General features: G+C 46.5%; 1 protein-coding gene across 2 annotated transcripts in view; it reads right to left on the bottom strand.

Annotated features, from left to right (window-relative positions):
* Window positions 1–991: 991 nt before the first annotated feature.
* Window positions 992–17,145, bottom strand: part of SESN2 (sestrin 2) — a 38,382-nt gene continuing 22,228 nt past the window's right edge. For both annotated transcript variants that reach the window (XM_053575804.1, XM_053575805.1), the window contains exons 3-11: window positions 15,145–15,210; window positions 12,635–12,832; window positions 12,076–12,258; window positions 11,753–11,965; window positions 10,770–10,920; window positions 10,116–10,234; window positions 9,583–9,773; window positions 3,675–3,819; window positions 992–3,050 (exon numbers count right to left, since the gene is read on the bottom strand). In XM_053575804.1, the coding sequence (XP_053431779.1) occupies window positions 2,964–3,050; window positions 3,675–3,819; window positions 9,583–9,773; window positions 10,116–10,234; window positions 10,770–10,920; window positions 11,753–11,965; window positions 12,076–12,258; window positions 12,635–12,832; window positions 15,145–15,210 (1,353 nt within the window). In that variant the 3' untranslated portion in view covers window positions 992–2,963. The remainder of the gene's footprint in view (window positions 3,051–3,674; window positions 3,820–9,582; window positions 9,774–10,115; window positions 10,235–10,769; window positions 10,921–11,752; window positions 11,966–12,075; window positions 12,259–12,634; window positions 12,833–15,144; window positions 15,211–17,145) is intronic.

The following is a 17,145-nucleotide window of genomic DNA, read 5'->3' as shown; positions in this document are numbered from 1 at the left end:
AGGCTTCCTGTAGGAGAACCAGTTATTTTATGCTGGCAGCATTTAGAGGAAGTGGGAAGCCAGCATGAGAGGCCTTAGCTCTTAGTCATGATGTGGTTTTCCTGATAAGCTTACTAGTTTCTGGTGTCCGGAGAAGTTAAAAAGCTTGACCAAGGTCACACAGCTATAAATGGTAGTGGCTCAACTTCGGGGTTGCATCTACTTTTTTTTTTTGAGACAAGAGTCTCACTATGTCGCCCTTGGTAGAGTGCTGTGGCATCACAGCTCACAGCAACCTCAAACTCTTGGGCTTAAGCAATTGTCTTGCCTCAGGCTCCCAAGTAGCTGGGACTACTGGCACCCACCACAATGTTGGGCTATTTTTGTCACCGTTGTTATTGTTCTTCTAGCTGCCCCACCAGCCCCAGTGTATGTGGCCGGCTCCCTGGCCACTGAGCTACAAGTGCCAAGCCTGCATCTAACTTCTTAAGTCTGATTTTACTTTCTTGGTGCTGGAGAGGAAAGGATGAGAAGCAGGTAATCGTAACATGGTGGGGTGGGGAGACACAAGGATAAGGAATCCTCCCCATTCTTAAACAGCCTTCCTCTGTCCAGCAGTGGAAAAAACAGCAATGCCAAGGGCTCAGGGTCTAGTAGACCCTGCTTGGAATCTGTGCTCCCCCACAGATCTAGCTATGTGGCCTCAGCGATCCCACTTCATTCTGAATCATAATTCTCTTGCAGGATTGCTGCAGAATCAGACAAATGGTTTCTATGTCCTCAGCCCACAATGTCAGGCCAGCCACAGAGGGGTGGCAGGGCTGGATACCAAAGAGACAGCAGTAGACTTTCAATGCCAACATTCCCAACCCTGCGATCACTGGGCACAAGTACCCAAGCAGGGCAGGGGCTATCAGGTCAGAACTGTGATGCAATCACAGTTCCCTGCCTGGGCCATGAGGTGAACCATGACCTTCAGGAAATGGAAAACAGCCCATTAACAAGGAGTACAAAACAAAACCTCGGCGAATGTTTATTTCTCATCATATGGAACTGGTAATAAAGCCAAAGATTTCTGCACTTGAACACTGAACACCTCTCCCCACCCTCCCAGGGAACACTGACATAGGCTTCATGTCCCCTCTAGAACCCAACCCCCCATGCTGAGGCCCCTTCTGTCCTGCACACATTACAGAGGGGCTTTCAGGCCTAAAGGGGGTGCCAGCTGCTTCTCCGTGCCTGCACAGGGGAGGTGTGGGACGCTGGCGGGGCTCCTCTCCTGCCTGCTCAGAGAGGAGGGACAGGAACAAGAGCAGCAGCAGCATGGTCCTGGCCTGTCCTCAGTCACTTCCAGACTGGTCAGAGGCACAGACTGCTAGACTACAGGTAAGAGAAGTCGTCATTCATAGTTCTTTGCTACGGAAGGTAGCCTGGATCAGTTCTTGGTTGCTTCTGCCTCTAAGCAATCCACTTAAAAATCCAGGAGAGGGGCGGCGCCTGTGGCTCAGCGGGTAGGGCGCCCGCCCCACATGCCGAGGGTGGTGGGTTCAAACCCGGCCCCGGCCAAACTGCAACAAAAAAAAAATAGCCGGGTGTTGTGGCGGGCGCCTGTAATCCCAGCTACTCAGGAGGCTGAGGCAAGAGAATCGCCTAAGCCTAGGAGTTGGAGGTTGCTGTGAGCTGTGTGACGCCACGGCACTCTACCAAGGGCGATAAAGTGAGACTCTGTCTCTACAAAAAAAAAAAAATCCAGGAGAGGGGACAGAAGGGACAAGGGGTAGGGGTGGGATTGGGAGAGACTAACTGCAGGAGTGGGGGGTGGAGGGTGGGGTGGCATCCCAGAGGCCTTTAAGATCTTGCAAGAAAATCAGCGTGCTGTTGGCAGGTTGGTCTGAGAATCCAGGGGGCAGCATCAGACATTGTAGAAACTTAAGACACACCCTACAGTCCGCAACTGTGGTGCTTCAAAAGGTTTGGCAATGTAGCTACGGTCACTTGGCTAGTGGCAGGCCCCCCCCAAGAACCCTGGTGTCTCCTGCTGAGCCACAGTGCTAACTAAGCCACCTAGAAAAAGGCTCAACTTTTTGGCAGACATCTGCAGCACAGCCCCTGGAGCAGGAGAGTGGGGTGCCAGCCTCTGCATGGCAGGTATGGCAGAACAGGATTCTCCCTCTCCTTCTCTCACACTGACTGCAGCTCCATGGGTGAGGCCCTGAAGAGCTTTGAACTTCTACCATTTAAGGACAAACTAGAGAATTACTCCTTCTTCTTCAGACAGCCAAGTGACCAAAAGAAGCTCAAACTCTCTAAAGACAATCTTGTTTGATATGCTTGACTTTTCTCCTAAGGACTCATACTACCAGGCACGAAGAAAAGGACGAGGGTGAAGGAAGTCAAAGAACTGAACCAGGTCCTGGGCAACCAGGGAACAAGGGGTCTACAAGCCACCCAACAGAACAGACTTCTGGGGAACTGGATACACAGACCAGCTGTGACCTTGACTTTCACATTGATGGGTGAATGGCAAGTGGGAGGTAATGAAATCTGGAAATAAGAAGGGAGGGAAGGCAAAGCTGCCTGGAGTGTCAGTCCCTGGAGCTGTTTGCTCCTCTCTCTTGGGGGCCAGCCAAGGACTTTCCAGTCCAAGAAGGCCACAGTACTGTAGCATATAAGTCCAAACTCAGTCCATTTTTCTTCCTATGACCTCTGCCTCTGGAGGCAGGGGAAGGAGGAAGGGTGTGGCCCCTTGGGATCTCCTAGTCCTCTTCTAGCTCCCGGTCAGTGCAATGATCCTGTCTATTCCAGTGAGAAAAAGGAGGGTGTGGCTTGGGGGCTGCACATTACATACAAGCCCATGCCAGAGTGGGCTGGTGGGCATGGGACACAAAGGGGTCTGTGTCTGTTTCCAGACAGAGAAGTCCTTGCAGGGAAGAGGATGCCCCAAGGGTCAGCAGCTCCAGGCCCAGGTCCTGCATGGCAGAGAGTCAGGTCATGTAGCGGGTGATGGCACGGAGGGCGTAGAGCAGAGCAGCTTGCATACGGGCCTCCAGGAGCAGCAAGTTCACATGGACCTGGGGTGCAGATGAGGGCATGTTAGCAACTGATGTCACTTCCTGCCATCCCTACCCTTCCCAGACTTCCCTAATCCCTGGCCACTTACTTTATCCTTTCCCTTTCCTATAGAAATGCCCTAAGCTTTGCTAAAGCTCTGAGCAGTTTAGTGCAAGGACTGCTAAAGAATTTCAAGCACATTCATCCCTGTCATGACTCCTGAAAGCTAAAAACAAGAGCTACTACTAAGCACCTACGGGAAATCAGAAGTTTACATATGTTTTCTCATTTATCCTCCCAACAACCTTGAAATACAGAAGTACTTACTCCCATAATAAGGATAAAAAGCTCAGTGAGGCAAAATGACTTGCTCAAAGTCACACTGCTACCAAGTGTTATGATTTGAACCCAGGTCTATCAAGCTACCACTAGGGAGACCATGTGAGGTAGGCACCCTCATTTTTCAGTTGCGTAAAGTAAATCTGAAATCACACGTGATTTGAATCCAGGACAATAGACCCAGGTGTCCCTCTGGCAGGACAGACTCAATATGGAGTCCTGTGATGGGTCTTGATCCCTTGTCCTCTCTAATAGCTGGGCTTGTCTACTTCCATCCTGCTCTTCCTGCATGGGTTGGTACGTACCTTCTCTGAGTGGCGGAAGTGCTTCCAAAAAAGGTTGTACATTCTTCGTGTGGTCTTCTCTGGGTAGCAGGCCACTGTCTTGATATAGACCTTGAGATTCCGCTCCAGGAGCTGGTTCACCTCCCCATAATCATAGTCATCATATCTGGATGGAAAGGCCCCAACAACTTTATTTATCCTCTGCTCCCATAGGGAGCTCCTCTCCCCTACCCCCACTCTCTAGAAAGAAGAACAGAGTGATGAAGAAAGTCAGAACGTAGGAAGCAACAAGGAGCCTGGTTCCTCTTAGAAAAACAGCTGATATCATATATACTCATTTCACAGGCCACAATTCACAGGGGACCAAGGAACACACAGAGAATGAGCATGCTGTATATACTACCAACTTTGTGCCAAGTGGACAGGTACTCATGGAATGCCAAAAACTACCACATACGACTATATATACAACATGTTCCGTTCATCAACCCCATTTCATAGATGAGGAAACTGAGATTCAGAGAAATGAAGTCACTTTCCCTAGGTGATATAGCAGCAAGTGCATTTCACACCTAGGTCTGCCTGGCTCCAAGGCCATATTCGCTACCCTGCAGTAAAGGTCATGGAAGGTGGGGGAGAAATCAGTGCCTATTTACTCTGGAGAAGGAAGAAGAGGGTAAGGGTAAAAAGGGAGCCAGTACACATTCCACAGATGGACAATTGAAAACCTGGAGAAGGCAATTAACCTGTCAAAAAGCAATGTGATGATTAAGTCTAGAAGCAACTTTGTCACTCTGTAGTCCAGCCAGTTAGAGCAGCCATTGTCATCACAGATCGATATGGATGGGAAAAACCAGCTGAGGACAGATATGATAGACAAAGATACAGGAGTAAGGACCATGTTGGAACAGAAAGGCCTAGACCTGAGGGCAGGAACTAGCGTGGGCCACATTCTAAGATGCCCTTCCTTGGCCACCCTTGAGTTGGAACCTGCCAGTGACCAGCAAGAGGATAGGCAATTAACTATAGCTCAACCTTCTCTGTGAAATATGATTTACAGCTAGTAACACACAGAAACACAAATTTTCTTTCTTTTTTTTTTTTTGTAGAGACAGAGTCTCACTTTATGGCCCTCGGTAGAGTGCCGTGGCCTCACCTAGCTCACAGCAACCTCCAACTCCTGGGCCTAAGCGATTCTCTTGCCTCAGCCTCCCGAGTAGCTGGGACTACAGGCGCCTGCCACAACACCCGGCTATTTTTTGGTTGCAATTTGGCCGGGGCTGGGTTTGAACCCGCCACCCTCAGTATATGGGGCCGGTGCCCTACCGACTGAGCCACAGGCGCCGCCCAGAAACACAAATTTTCTATAAGGAACATATACCTTTTTATAAATTGGGATATAGCCAGATGCAATGGCTAACACCTATAATCCTAACACTCTGGTAGGCTGAGATGGGAGGATTGCTTGAGCTCAGGAGTTCAAGACCAGCCTAAGCAAGACCAAGACCCCATCTCTACTAGAAATAAAGGAGGATCACTTGAACCCAGGAATTTGAGGTTGCTATGAGCTAGGGTAGGTTAAGACAGTGGGACTCTGTCTTAAAAAATAATAATGGAGGCTGGGTGCCCATAGCTCAACGGTTAGAGCACCAGCTCTGTGCACCGGGGCTGGCAAGTTCAAACCTGGCCGGGGCCTGCTTAACAAAAAAAATAAAAAATTAAAAATTAAAATAAAAGGGAGATTATTTATTTATTTATTTTTAGGAGCTGGGGTCTCCCTCTTGCTCAGGCTGGTCTCGAACTCCTGAGCTCTAGCAATACACCCACCTCAGCTTCCCAGAGTGCTGGGATTACAGGAGTGAGCCAACAAGCCCAGCTTGGGAGATAATTTTTTGTTGCTTGGTATAAGCTGTTAAATAAAAAGAGAAAAATCATGTGTTTACTAAAATATGCTCATGTTTGAATAAATGAGTAAAATAAGTGAAATGAATAGGGAAGAAAATGACAACAGATCTTGTTTTTTGTAAAATTATACCATCTGCTGTTGTTATTAGTACACAGAAAAAAGACAGGAAGCAAGTATCGGACAATAAGAGCAGGTAGCGTTATGATTAATTTCTATTTTCTTTTTTTTGTTATTTGTATTTTTTAAATTTTCTAAAAATCAGGCTGTTTCTCTTTAAAAACACCAAACATATTTTTAAAATGAAATTAACAATTGTAATTTCAACTTAAAAATGTGGAGAATTTGGGGAAATTTTTTTTTCTTTTTTTTTTGTAAAGACAGAGTCTCACTTTACCGCCTTAGGTAGAGTGCCATGATGTTACAGGACTCACAGCAACCTCCAGCTCTTGGGCTTCCACGATTCTCCTGCCTCAGCCTCCTGAGCAGCTGGGACTACAGGTGCCCGCCACAACGCCCGGCTATTTTTTTTTTTTTTTTGGTTGCAGTTCAGCCGGGGCTGGGTTTGAACCCGCCACCCTCGGTATATGGGGCAGGCACCCTACTCACTGAGCCACAGGCACCACCCGAAATTTATTTTTCTTAATTCTTTGAATTTTCCATAATGTTATCAAAGTGAGACCTTTTTTAAAAATAACAAATTAATTGGGCCAGGTGCTATGGCTCATGCTGATAATCCCAGTACTTAGGGAGACTGAGACAGGAGGATCATCACTTGAGCCCAGGAGTTCAAGACCAGCCTGAGCAATATAGGTAGACACTATCTCTACAAAAGACAAAAAAAAAAAGAAGAAGAAAATTAAAATTAGCCAAGAGTGGTGGCCAATGCCTGTAGTCCCAGCTACTTGGAAGGCTGAGGCAGAAGGATCACTTGAGCCCAGGAGTTTGAGGTTGAAGTAAGCGATGATGACACCATTGCAAACTAGCCCAGGCAAAGTTGCCTGGCTAAAAAAAAAAAAAAAGTTAATTGTTCTATGTATGTCCTTGACAACCAATTTCACATCTAGGATTTATCTACAAGGATAAGACTAGCAAGTGAACTTTTTTTTTTTTTTGGCCGGGGCTGGGTTTGAACCCACCACCTCCGGCATATGGGAACGGCGCCCTACCCGCTGAGCCACAGGCACCGCCCGTGAACTTGGTTTTTTTAACAGTAAAAAGCTGTGAACAACCTTAATGTCCAAAAATAGGAAAATAATTGAATAATTGTAATACATCCATAAAAAAATACCATGCAGTGGTTAACAAGCATAAAGGATATACTCATACGGATAGGAAAGGTGGGTCAGGCTGGGCATGGTGGCTCAAGCCTATAATCCTAGCACTCTGGGAGGCCAGTAGGTAAATCACTTGAGCTCAGGAGTTCAAGACCCTGTCTCTACTAAAAATAGAAAAGTTAGCTGGTATTGTAGCAGACACCTGTTGTCCCAGCTATTTGGGAAGCTGAAGCAAAACAATCTCTTAAGCCCAAGATTTTGAGGCTGCTGTGAACTAATATGCCACAGCACTCTAACTAGGACAACAGAATGAGACTCTGTCTTAAAAAAAAAAAAAAAAAAAAAGGTGATTGCCACTAGATTGTTAGGTGAAAAAAGAAAATCGCAGAATGTCAAATATGATCCCATCAATCAAAAAAAAATCATTTATTTATTTATTTATTTTTAGAGACAGAGTCTTAGTTTGTTGCCCTCAGTAGAGTGCTGTAGCATATAAGCACAGCTTTTAGGCTTAGGTGATTCTCTTGCCTCAGCCTTCCAAGTAGCTGGAACTATAGGCGCCCACCACAACACTCGGTTATTTTTGTTGCTGTTGTTGCAGTTTGGCTGGGGCCGGGTTCGAACCTGCCAACCTTGGTATATGCTACTCACTGAGCCACAGGCACCGCCCTAAAAATTTTTTTTAAATCAGAAAAAATTTAACAAGCAATGAGATGAAAATGTAATTCATCACATTGTACTATGAAGAAACAACCACTAGTAAATAACATTTTACAGTTTTTGGCCAGGGCTGGGTTTGAACCTGCCACCTCCGGCATATGGGGCCGGCGCCCTACTCCTTTGAGCCACAGGCACTGCCCTAATAACGTTTTAGTGTATAGTCTTCCACACATTTTCCATGCATGCACATGTTTTAAAAAAGAAACAAAACAAGATTCTCGTTGGTAACCAGCTTTCTTTTCTTTCAGTACAGTTTGAATATGTTTCAGGACAATAAAATAGCTATTGTAATATTTAGTAGCTGCATATCTTATGACTTATATCTAGTAAAAAAAATTAAAAAGAAAAAGGCAGGTGCGGTGGCTCACGCTTATAATCCCAGCACTTTGGGGAGGCTTAGGTGAAGGGATCATTTGAGGCTAGGAGTTTGAGACCAGCCTGGGTAACATAACAAGATCCTGTCTCTACAAAAATGAATGAGTAAGTAATTTTGGTACAACTACCTCCCAGACTTTAACTATACAAAAGCGAACTATATGACCTAATCATATATACTCCTATATTAATCTAAAATAAAAATAAATAATTTTTCTTTTTTGAGACAGAGTCTTACTTTGTTACCCTGGACAGAATGCCATGGTGTCATGGTAGCTCACAGCAACCTCAAACTCTTGGGCTCAAGCATCCTCTGGCCTCAGCCTCCAGAGTAGCTGGGACTATAGGCACCCACCATGACACTTGCTAGTTTTTTCTATTTCTAGTAGAGACTGGGGGCGGGGAGTGGAGGGGCACAGCAACAATCTACCTGCCTCTGCCTCCTCGCCTCCTAGAATGCTAAGATTGCAGATGTGACCCACCACGCCCAGCCAAAAAAATAAATAAATTTTTAAACATTTAAAAAATAAAGAAAACAGGAGGGGTGCAGTGTTCCTACCTATAATCTCAGCATTCTGGGAGGTTGAGACAGACAGATCGCTTGAGTTCATGAATTTGAGACCAGCCTAAGCAAGAGCAAGACTCACCCACCCCCAACCCTGTCTCTACTAAAAATAGAAAAAAAACTAGCTAAGTGTTGTGGTAGGTGCTTATAGTCCCAGCTACTGGGGGGGCTAAGGCAGGAGGATTACCTGAGTCCAGGAGTTTGAGGTTGCTGTGAGCTATGATGATACCATGGCACTTAACCCAGGGCACAGAGTGGGACTCTGTCTCAAAAAAAAATTAAAATAGCCTCAGCGCCTGTAGCACATGGTTATGGCGCTAGTCACATGCACCAAAGGTGGTAGGTTCGAACCCGGCCCAGGCCAGCTAAATATCAATGACAACTGCAACAACAACAAAAAAAAAAAGAAAGAAAGAAAGAAAAGAAAAAGAAAAATATATAAAAATATAAATATAAAGAAAATAATAGCTGTATGATATTTCACTGAATGGAGATATCATTATTTTATCTCTCCTATTGGTGGACATTTACTTTGTCCTCATTTACTATAAATAGAACAAATGCTACTTAGAATATAAATACAAACAGAAAAATATATACAGTATATAGTGCATATGTGTGTATATACATATATGTGTGTGTGAATATGTGTTTATACATATACATGAGACCAGTTATCTCTGAAGGTGGGATTAAAGACCTTCCTTTACAAAGTTCAAACAATAAACCTCTGGGCGGCGCCTGTGGCTCAAGGAGTAGGGCACCAACCCTATATACGGGAGGTAGCATGTTCAAACCCGGCCCTGGCCAAAAACTGCATAAATAAAATAAAATGGCAATTCTTTAAAAAAAAAACAACAAAAAACAAAGTTCAAACAATAACACTGCCATTACCAGTATCTCTTAAAATCAGCAAAGAAATAAATTTGCTTTGAAAAATAATAGAGGCGATAAGCAGCTTAATTCCATTTGTCTAAAACAAATAAGAGATAGTGTAGACAAGAAGAAAGGAGAAAAATGAAGCAATTGTGAGGCCACAGTAAAGACTTGTGGTGTACACACTCCCAGGGAGATGGGACAGGTGCTCACCTGATGCCAAAGACACAGTGGATGTAGTTCCAGATGGCCCTTCGGAGCATGGAGGTATCCACACCGCTGTGCATGGCCATGGTGTTGTAGGTGAGGCTATAGGCTGCCTGGAACTTCTCGTCCAGCAGCTGTCCACCCTCAGGATAGAGCCGCTGGATCAGTGAGTAGCCATGGTCTTCCCAGGTATAATCCTTGGGAACATGGGAAGAGGCTGGTGAGCAAACCTTTGGAGCCCAAGGTTAAAGAGACCTTTGGAGTACGCCCTGGCTCCCTCCCTACACCACACAGCTAACATGCTGCTTGCTCTGGGCCTCAGAAGCCAAGGAAGATGCACCTTGGTGATGACCTCCTCCCTGAGGTCATCAGGACCCCTGAGTTTAGGGTGCAGATGGGTCCCTTTAGGATTCACAGAAGCCCTGCTGCCCTCATGGAATCTTGAGGAAAAGAAGGTACCCAGCTCTAGAACCACTCATCTACCCCCTGCTTATTCACAAATCTGGAGCAACAGCCAACGTTAGTGAAGATAGCCCTACCTGGGCACGGAAGGTAGGGGGTGCCTGAGTCCCTCGCCTGGTGAAGTCCTCATATCCAAAAGTGGGGTCTTCCACAAAGCACAGCATGTCCGGGTGTGGAGTGGGTTCCAGGATGTCAGCTGAGGACCAGAAAGAAGTCAGGGTGAACCTGAGGTACAGAGTACCTGATCAGAAGGGGACAGAGGAAGGCGGGATAGAGGGCCAGAGAAAAACCCCTTGCTACGGTGAGTGGGAGCAGGGCTTCAGCTAACGCCCAGCCTGGGAAACAGGGTGAATCAGGCCCAGGGACCCAGGAGGCGAGGCCCCTAGTACAGTAATAGTCATTTATGCAGCTGCTTGCCCTGGGACAGGCTCTGTGCTAAGAGCCAAGCCTCTGTTGTGCTGTTTGTGTCCTGTGTGTGTCCCACAGATCAACTTGAAGCCCTGAGGCAGAAAGTGACTTGTCAGTGGTCACAAAGCCAGAAAGGTTAACAGGCTGGGATTCAAAGGCGGGTCTGAGCCCAAAGCCCATGTTTGGAACCTCTCGGAAGAGAGGTTGACAGGTAGCTGCCTCTGGAATATAGGAGGTACAGTGCACAGAAGGGGCTGCTCCCCCACCAGAGAAGTGGTAAGAAGTAGGCAGACCCTGGAGCCTGGATGACCATGATCTTGTACCTGAGGGGGTTACCAGCAGGCTCTCTGACTTCTCCATCTCAAAGCGGTTTTCCATCTCCTCCTGGGATGCTGCCTCGTCCCGCAGCAGGCTCTCCTGCAGCTGCCTCATGCGTTCCATCAGGGCCTCCACATCTCGGGCAGCCTCAAAGCCCTGGAGGAGAGGCCCAGGGGTGACCATCTATTCCTTCTCCCCTGGCATCTGGCAAGCCCCACACATCCTTCCCACATGCCAGGCCTTCCTGAATGATCAAAAAGGCCTAGTGCAGCCTCTGTGCCAGGCATTATGTGGCCGGTTCACATGATCTGTGAAATTTATGAAGCTACAGTATAGATATGTCTTCCCTGAGCATCAACTTTTCTCACTGGTAAGGAACTTTTTAAAGTATCTGTACTTTTGTCTTAAAAAAAAAAAAAAGGCCACATTTTGGAATAAGAGGCAAACTTTGGTTTTGCTTGGAGACAGGGTTTTGCTCTGTTACCTGGGTTAGAATGCAGCGGCAGCATCATAGCTCACAGCAACCTCAAACTTCTGGGCTCGAGTGATCCTCCTGCCTCAGCCTCCCAGGTAATTGGGACTACAAGCATGCACTTCCATGCCTAGCTAATTTTTGTCATGTTAGGTAGAGCCGGGGTCTCTTGCTCTCAAACTCCTGGCCTCAAGCAATTCTGCCTTGACTTCCCAAAGTGCCAAGATTACAGGGCACATTTTGTATTTTAAAAATACTAAAGCACCAAAAACTGGCAGTCTCTAAGCCCGTGGGGCCACATACTGAGAGGTCAGTTACATGGTATTTCATTTAAGCCTTACAACCCCTGTAAGTAGGGATCCTATCCCTGTTTCACAAGTGTGGAAACTGAGCCTTAAAGTCAAATAACTCTTAATGGCCTCTCAGTGTGAGGGGATAGGGAAGTAGTAGCTTCCACACAAGGACCAAAGACCATGCCAGCTTCTTCCCCATCCAAGATCCAGGCCTGGGACTTACCCCAGAGTTGTTCAATGGGTCCCTGCTGGGGGGGCTGTTTTGTTCACTGGGGGGCGAGGGTGCCTGTGGGGCAGGGCTGCCCTCTGGGTCCCCCTCTGGGAGGATGCCACAGCCAAACACAAAGGAGGCCAGTGAGTGGCAATGGGTGAGCAGGACCAGAGCCTGAATGAGTTCAGCCAGGGACCAGCTGTGCTCGCCTGTCTTCAGCAAGGCCTGGAGGGGAGAGAAAACCAGACATACTTAGTGCCTGCCCCTGGGCTGCCCTCCATGTCCAAGCCAGGCCCCTGTGCTTCCTCAGGGACCTGCCTCTTCGCTCACTGCACCTGAATGTGCTCCTTGGTGATGAGCCACGGCCGATGTGCCAGCAACTTGTTGATCTCACTGAGTTTGCGCAGCTTCTCAGGGACCCGGTGGAGGCCCAGCAGCCACTCAGGGTCACCACCAGTCTGCAGAAACTCGGCCATGTGGGACCCCACCAGGTAAGAACACTGGTGGCGGGCAGCAGCCTGCAGAAGTGGTAGACAGAGCCAGGTTACCCTCTTCCTTCGGTGTCCTGCCCAAGGTGGGTTCCCCACAGAGGGGGATATCAGAGGACTCACTGTTCCCTAAGAGGTAGGCAACCTAGGTTCCAACCTCAGCCCTGCCACCAGCTTACAGGTTACCCTACCCCTTTGTACTTCAGTTTCCCAATCTGCGAAGAAGGCACTAAAAATGCCTCTATTCAAAACCTAAAATTCTATGAATGGTCAGAAAAAGCCAGGGTTTTCCTCCACTCTGTGCTGCCTTCCCTCCTTGCCTTATGGAATCAACTCAGAAAGCTCCCAGCAAAGAGATCCAAGGACAGAATCCTCCCCTACAAGTGTGAAGCCCAGACAGGCTCACCATGATGGCAATGTAGTGGCGCCAAGAGCTGGCCAAGGGGCCATCAGTATGTAGCAGCAGGTAGTGCAGGCGCCAAAAACTGTTAAGGTAGTCAGGGTGCAGGCCCATCACCACTGCCAGGTTGTCCACTCGTCCTGAGGACATCAGTGCCTCCAGCCCCAGGTGCTGCTCGAGGCTCTCAGTCCCCTCTCGAAGGACCTGCAAAGCAAAGGCGAGACCATAGGTTTCCCTCCTGTCCTTCCTACTAAAGATAGTGCCTCTTTGCCCACTGTATTCATTAATGTATTCTTTGCTGTGGGTTTTTACTAGCAATAAACAAAAACCACCACCATGTGCCAAAAAGGGGGAACATGGAGGAAAAGATATTTTAGTAAGTGATTAAACTAATACTACTTATTAGGGACCCTATATAATAATAGCCAATACTTATATGCACAATGCTATATACCAAGAACTGTTCAAGCATATTATATATATTAACTCATTTAATTCTCACAAGTATAAAATTGGAGTTCTATCTTCTCCATTTTTAGATAGGAAAACTCGGGCACAGAGACTAAAAGTATACATTCTCCTCCATTCATGGAGCTTTAATTCTTCTTTCTTTCTTTCTTTGGAAACAAAGTCACCCTGGATAGAGTGCGATGGCTCTCAGGAACCTCAAATTCTAGGCTCAAGAGATCCTCTTGCCTCAGCCTCCAAAGTAGCTGAGACTACAGGCACCTGCCACAATGCCTGGATATTTCTTTTTCTTTTCTTTTTTTTTTTTAAGAGACGGGTTCTCACTCTTGCTCAGGCTATTCTTGAACTCCTGAGCTCAAGCTATCCACCCAACCTCAGCCTCCCAAAGTGTTAGGATTACATGCATGAGGCTTTAATACTAACACTGCAAATGCATGCAACCATGGGCGTGGGGGGGCAGCAAGTGCAAAATAGTTCACTTATCCGGAGCGCTTTCTCAATGGTGTGCCTGACTTTGGAGACTTCCCTGCATTATCTCATTGAATCTTTTCAATAATCCTATGAAATTAATACTATTATATTTCCTCCGTTGACAGAGGAGAAAAATCAAAGGTTTTGTTGCTTGCTTGAGGTCACAGTTCTGGTAAATGACAGAACCAGGATTAGAATCCAGATTAACTCCAAAGCCTATCTTTTTATTATAAAAATTGGTTATTTATAAATGAAAAAAATACAAGAGCAATTCTTTTTTTTTGAGACAGTATCATTTTGTCACCCTTGGTAGAGTGCCATGGAGTCATAGCTCACAGCAACCTCACACTCTTGGACTCAAGTGATTTTCTTGACTCAGCCTCCCAAATAACTGGGACTTCAGGCACACGCCACAACGCCTGGCTATTTTTAGAGATGAGGTCTCGCTCTAGCTCAGAGCTGGTCTTGAACCCGTGAGCTCAGGTGATCAGCCCGCCTCAGCCTCCTAGAGTGCTGGGATTACGGGTGTGAGCCACCGTGGTTAGCCAATTTTTCTATTTATTTAATTAAATTTTTTTTTTTTTGAGACAGAGTCTCACTATGTTGTCCTGGGTAGAGTACCGTGAAGTCACAGCTCATAGCAACCTCAAACCCTTGGGCTTAAGAGATTCTCTTGCCTCAGCCTCCCAAGTAGCTGTGACTATAGGTGCCCGCCACAACACCTGGCTATTTTTCTTTTTCTTTTTTGTAATTGTCATTGTTGTTTTTATCAGGCTGGGGCTGGGTTTGAACCCACCAGCCCTGGTGTATGTGGCTGGCACCCTAACCACTGAGCTTATGGGCGCTGAGCCAATTTTTCTATTTTTAGTAGACACAGGGTCTCACTGTAGCTCAGGCTGGTCTCAAATTCCCGAGTGGAAGTAATCCTTCTGCCTTGGCCTCTCATAGTGCTAGGGATTACAGGTATAAGCCACCATGTCTGGCCTGGAAATTTTTTTTTTTGCAGTGTTTGGCCAGGGCTGGGTTTGAATCCACCACCTCCGGCATATGGGGCCGGCGCCCTACCCCTTTGAGCCAAAGGCGCTGCCCTGGAAATTTTTTTTTAATAATAAACCTATATTGGCTGGTCTAATGGTAGTGGGTTATCAGAGCTTATTAACATTACCTACTACTAAATTTGACTGTTTTAAAATAGTAAGAGGAATAATAATAAACATATATTACTATTGTAGCAAAAAAATATTTTTGTTGTGATATATACATAGTCAGGGGTGAAAAAGAAATATAGATAGTTCTATCTTATTCAGGAAAAACAGACACTGATCTGGCAATCAAAAGTTTGGCCATTACCTGGCTATATTATTAGTACTGTATCTCTTTGAGCCTATTTCTTCCCAGTAAAATGGGGTTCACAGTACCTGCTTCACAGAGCTGTTTTGTGAATTAAATGAATCAGGAAACTGAAAGGGTAATGTCAAAGTTGAAATTTAAGGAACTGAAACTCACCCATCCACCCACCAATACCCCATGTCCTTTCTTCCCAGGCACCAAAGATTCCTTACCCCTTCCAAACTTACCTCCTCCACTGGGATGAAGGCACTGGGGCCTCGAGGACCTCGCCGAGCCCGGCTCTCTCTCTGCTCCTGGGAGGAAAATATCAAGGTTAGTGGGTGGCAGTGGGAAGAATAAAAAGGATGGTTATCTCTTTTGCCTCCTCCTCTACCCTACAGGAGCTACAGTGAGCTTTTAAACCCACCCTTCTGGTGTACCCTGCACAGAGGAGCCAAGTGGGAAACGTACATCTATTTGGAAGGTGGCGGGTGGCACAAGGGTAAGCAAGGAAGAAGATTCACTCCAGGTTGCGTTCTTCAGAAACTGGGCAGGGACCCAGGAGCCCCAGGATTGCTGGGGTGGGAGGTATATAAGGGTATCATGTTGCATATCTCCAGGAGATTACCTTTTTAGCAACTCCAGGGAACTCATATAAGAAGCCCCCAGGCTGGGTGTCCATAGCTCAGTAGTTAGGGAGCTGGCCACGTGCTCCAGGGCTGGTAGGTTCAAACTTGGCCTGGGCCTGCTAAACTAAAAAAAATAGCCAGGCATTGTGGCGGGCGCCTATAGTCCCAGCTACTAGGGAGGCTGAGGCAAAAGACTTGCTTGAGCCCAAGAGTTTGAAGTTGCTGTGAGCTATGATGCCACCAAACTCCACAGAGGGTGACAAAGTGAGACTCTGTCTCAATAAAAAAAAGCACCCCCTCCGCCCCATGTTTGTATCTTGAAACCAGGTAACCAAGTATCCCAGAAGCCTTCTTATCCTCCTGCCACCACTACTTCATAGAGTAACTGTCACCATCTCTCATCTGGACCACACACACACACACACACACACACACGAAAACACAGAACCATGTACTAATTGTCTCCCTGTCTCCATTGCCCTGTCCTCTCCTGTCCATCCTCTACCCAGCAGCCAGATTAACTTTCTGAAATGTAAACTTGAGCAACTGGCCTAAAATCCTACCTCTCCCTCCCATGGCCTTCTAGATAAATTAGTCCCACTGCCCTCCCCCTGGTAACTTATTTTGTAAAGCTCTTTTTTTTTTTTGAGACAAGTGTGAAGAGTAGAGTGCAGTGAAGTCACAGCTCACAGCAACCTCCAACTCTTGGGCTTAAGTGATTCTCTTGCCTCAGCCTCCCAAGTAACTAGGACTACAGGTGCCCGCCACAGTGACCAGCTACTTTTTGTTGCAATTGTTATTGTTTAGCTGACCGGGGCCAGGTTTGAATCTACCACCCTTGGTGTATGTGGCTGGCGCTGTAACCACTGTGCTACAGGTGCCGAGCCAGCAAAGCTAACTCTTATTGTTTGTCCTTCGGGGTCTAGAAACCTTTTTATGACCCTTATCTGTGACCCCACAATTCCTAGGGCTGTAGCTTCTAAAAATGCTACCTTTTAATTGCGTTCCTTTTAATCATTTGTTATTTTAGAGACAGAATCTCACTGTCACCCAGGCTAAAGTGCAGTGGCACAGTTCTAGCTCACTGTAGTCTTGAATTCCTGGGCTCAAGCAATCCTCCTGCCTCAGCTTTCCAAAGTGTTGGGATTACAGACATAAGCTACCACACCCAGTGCTTATTATCTATTTTATGTCTTTCTATTACCAGATCACATTTTATGGAAGGCAGGGCTGTGTCACTCATACTAGTCTATGAATGAAAATAGAGAATGCATCTCACACCTGTAATTCTAGCACTCTGGGAGCCAAGGTAGGTGGATTTCTTGAGCTGATGAGTGTAAGACCACCCTGAGCAAGAGTGAGACCCTGTCTCTACTAAAAATAGAAAAATTAGCCAGGCATTGTGGTGGGCGCCTGTAGTCTGGAGGATCATTTGAACCCAGGAGTTTGAGGTTGCTGTGAGATATGATGGTGGTGATTATTCTGACATGTGTATATTTGAGCGTCTTTAGAAACCATCAGAATCTTAAAAAATAAAGCCCTTCCTCTTTTAAACACACACACACACACACACACACACACACAAGAAACCACCAGAATCATGTACTCACTAAATATGCT

Source organism: Nycticebus coucang, chromosome 22, assembly GCF_027406575.1.
Source record: "Nycticebus coucang isolate mNycCou1 chromosome 22, mNycCou1.pri, whole genome shotgun sequence".
NCBI lineage: Eukaryota > Metazoa > Chordata > Mammalia > Primates > Lorisidae > Nycticebus > Nycticebus coucang.
The sequence above is the reverse complement of the archived record's forward strand: the minus strand, read 5'-3'. Positions and strand labels throughout refer to the sequence as shown.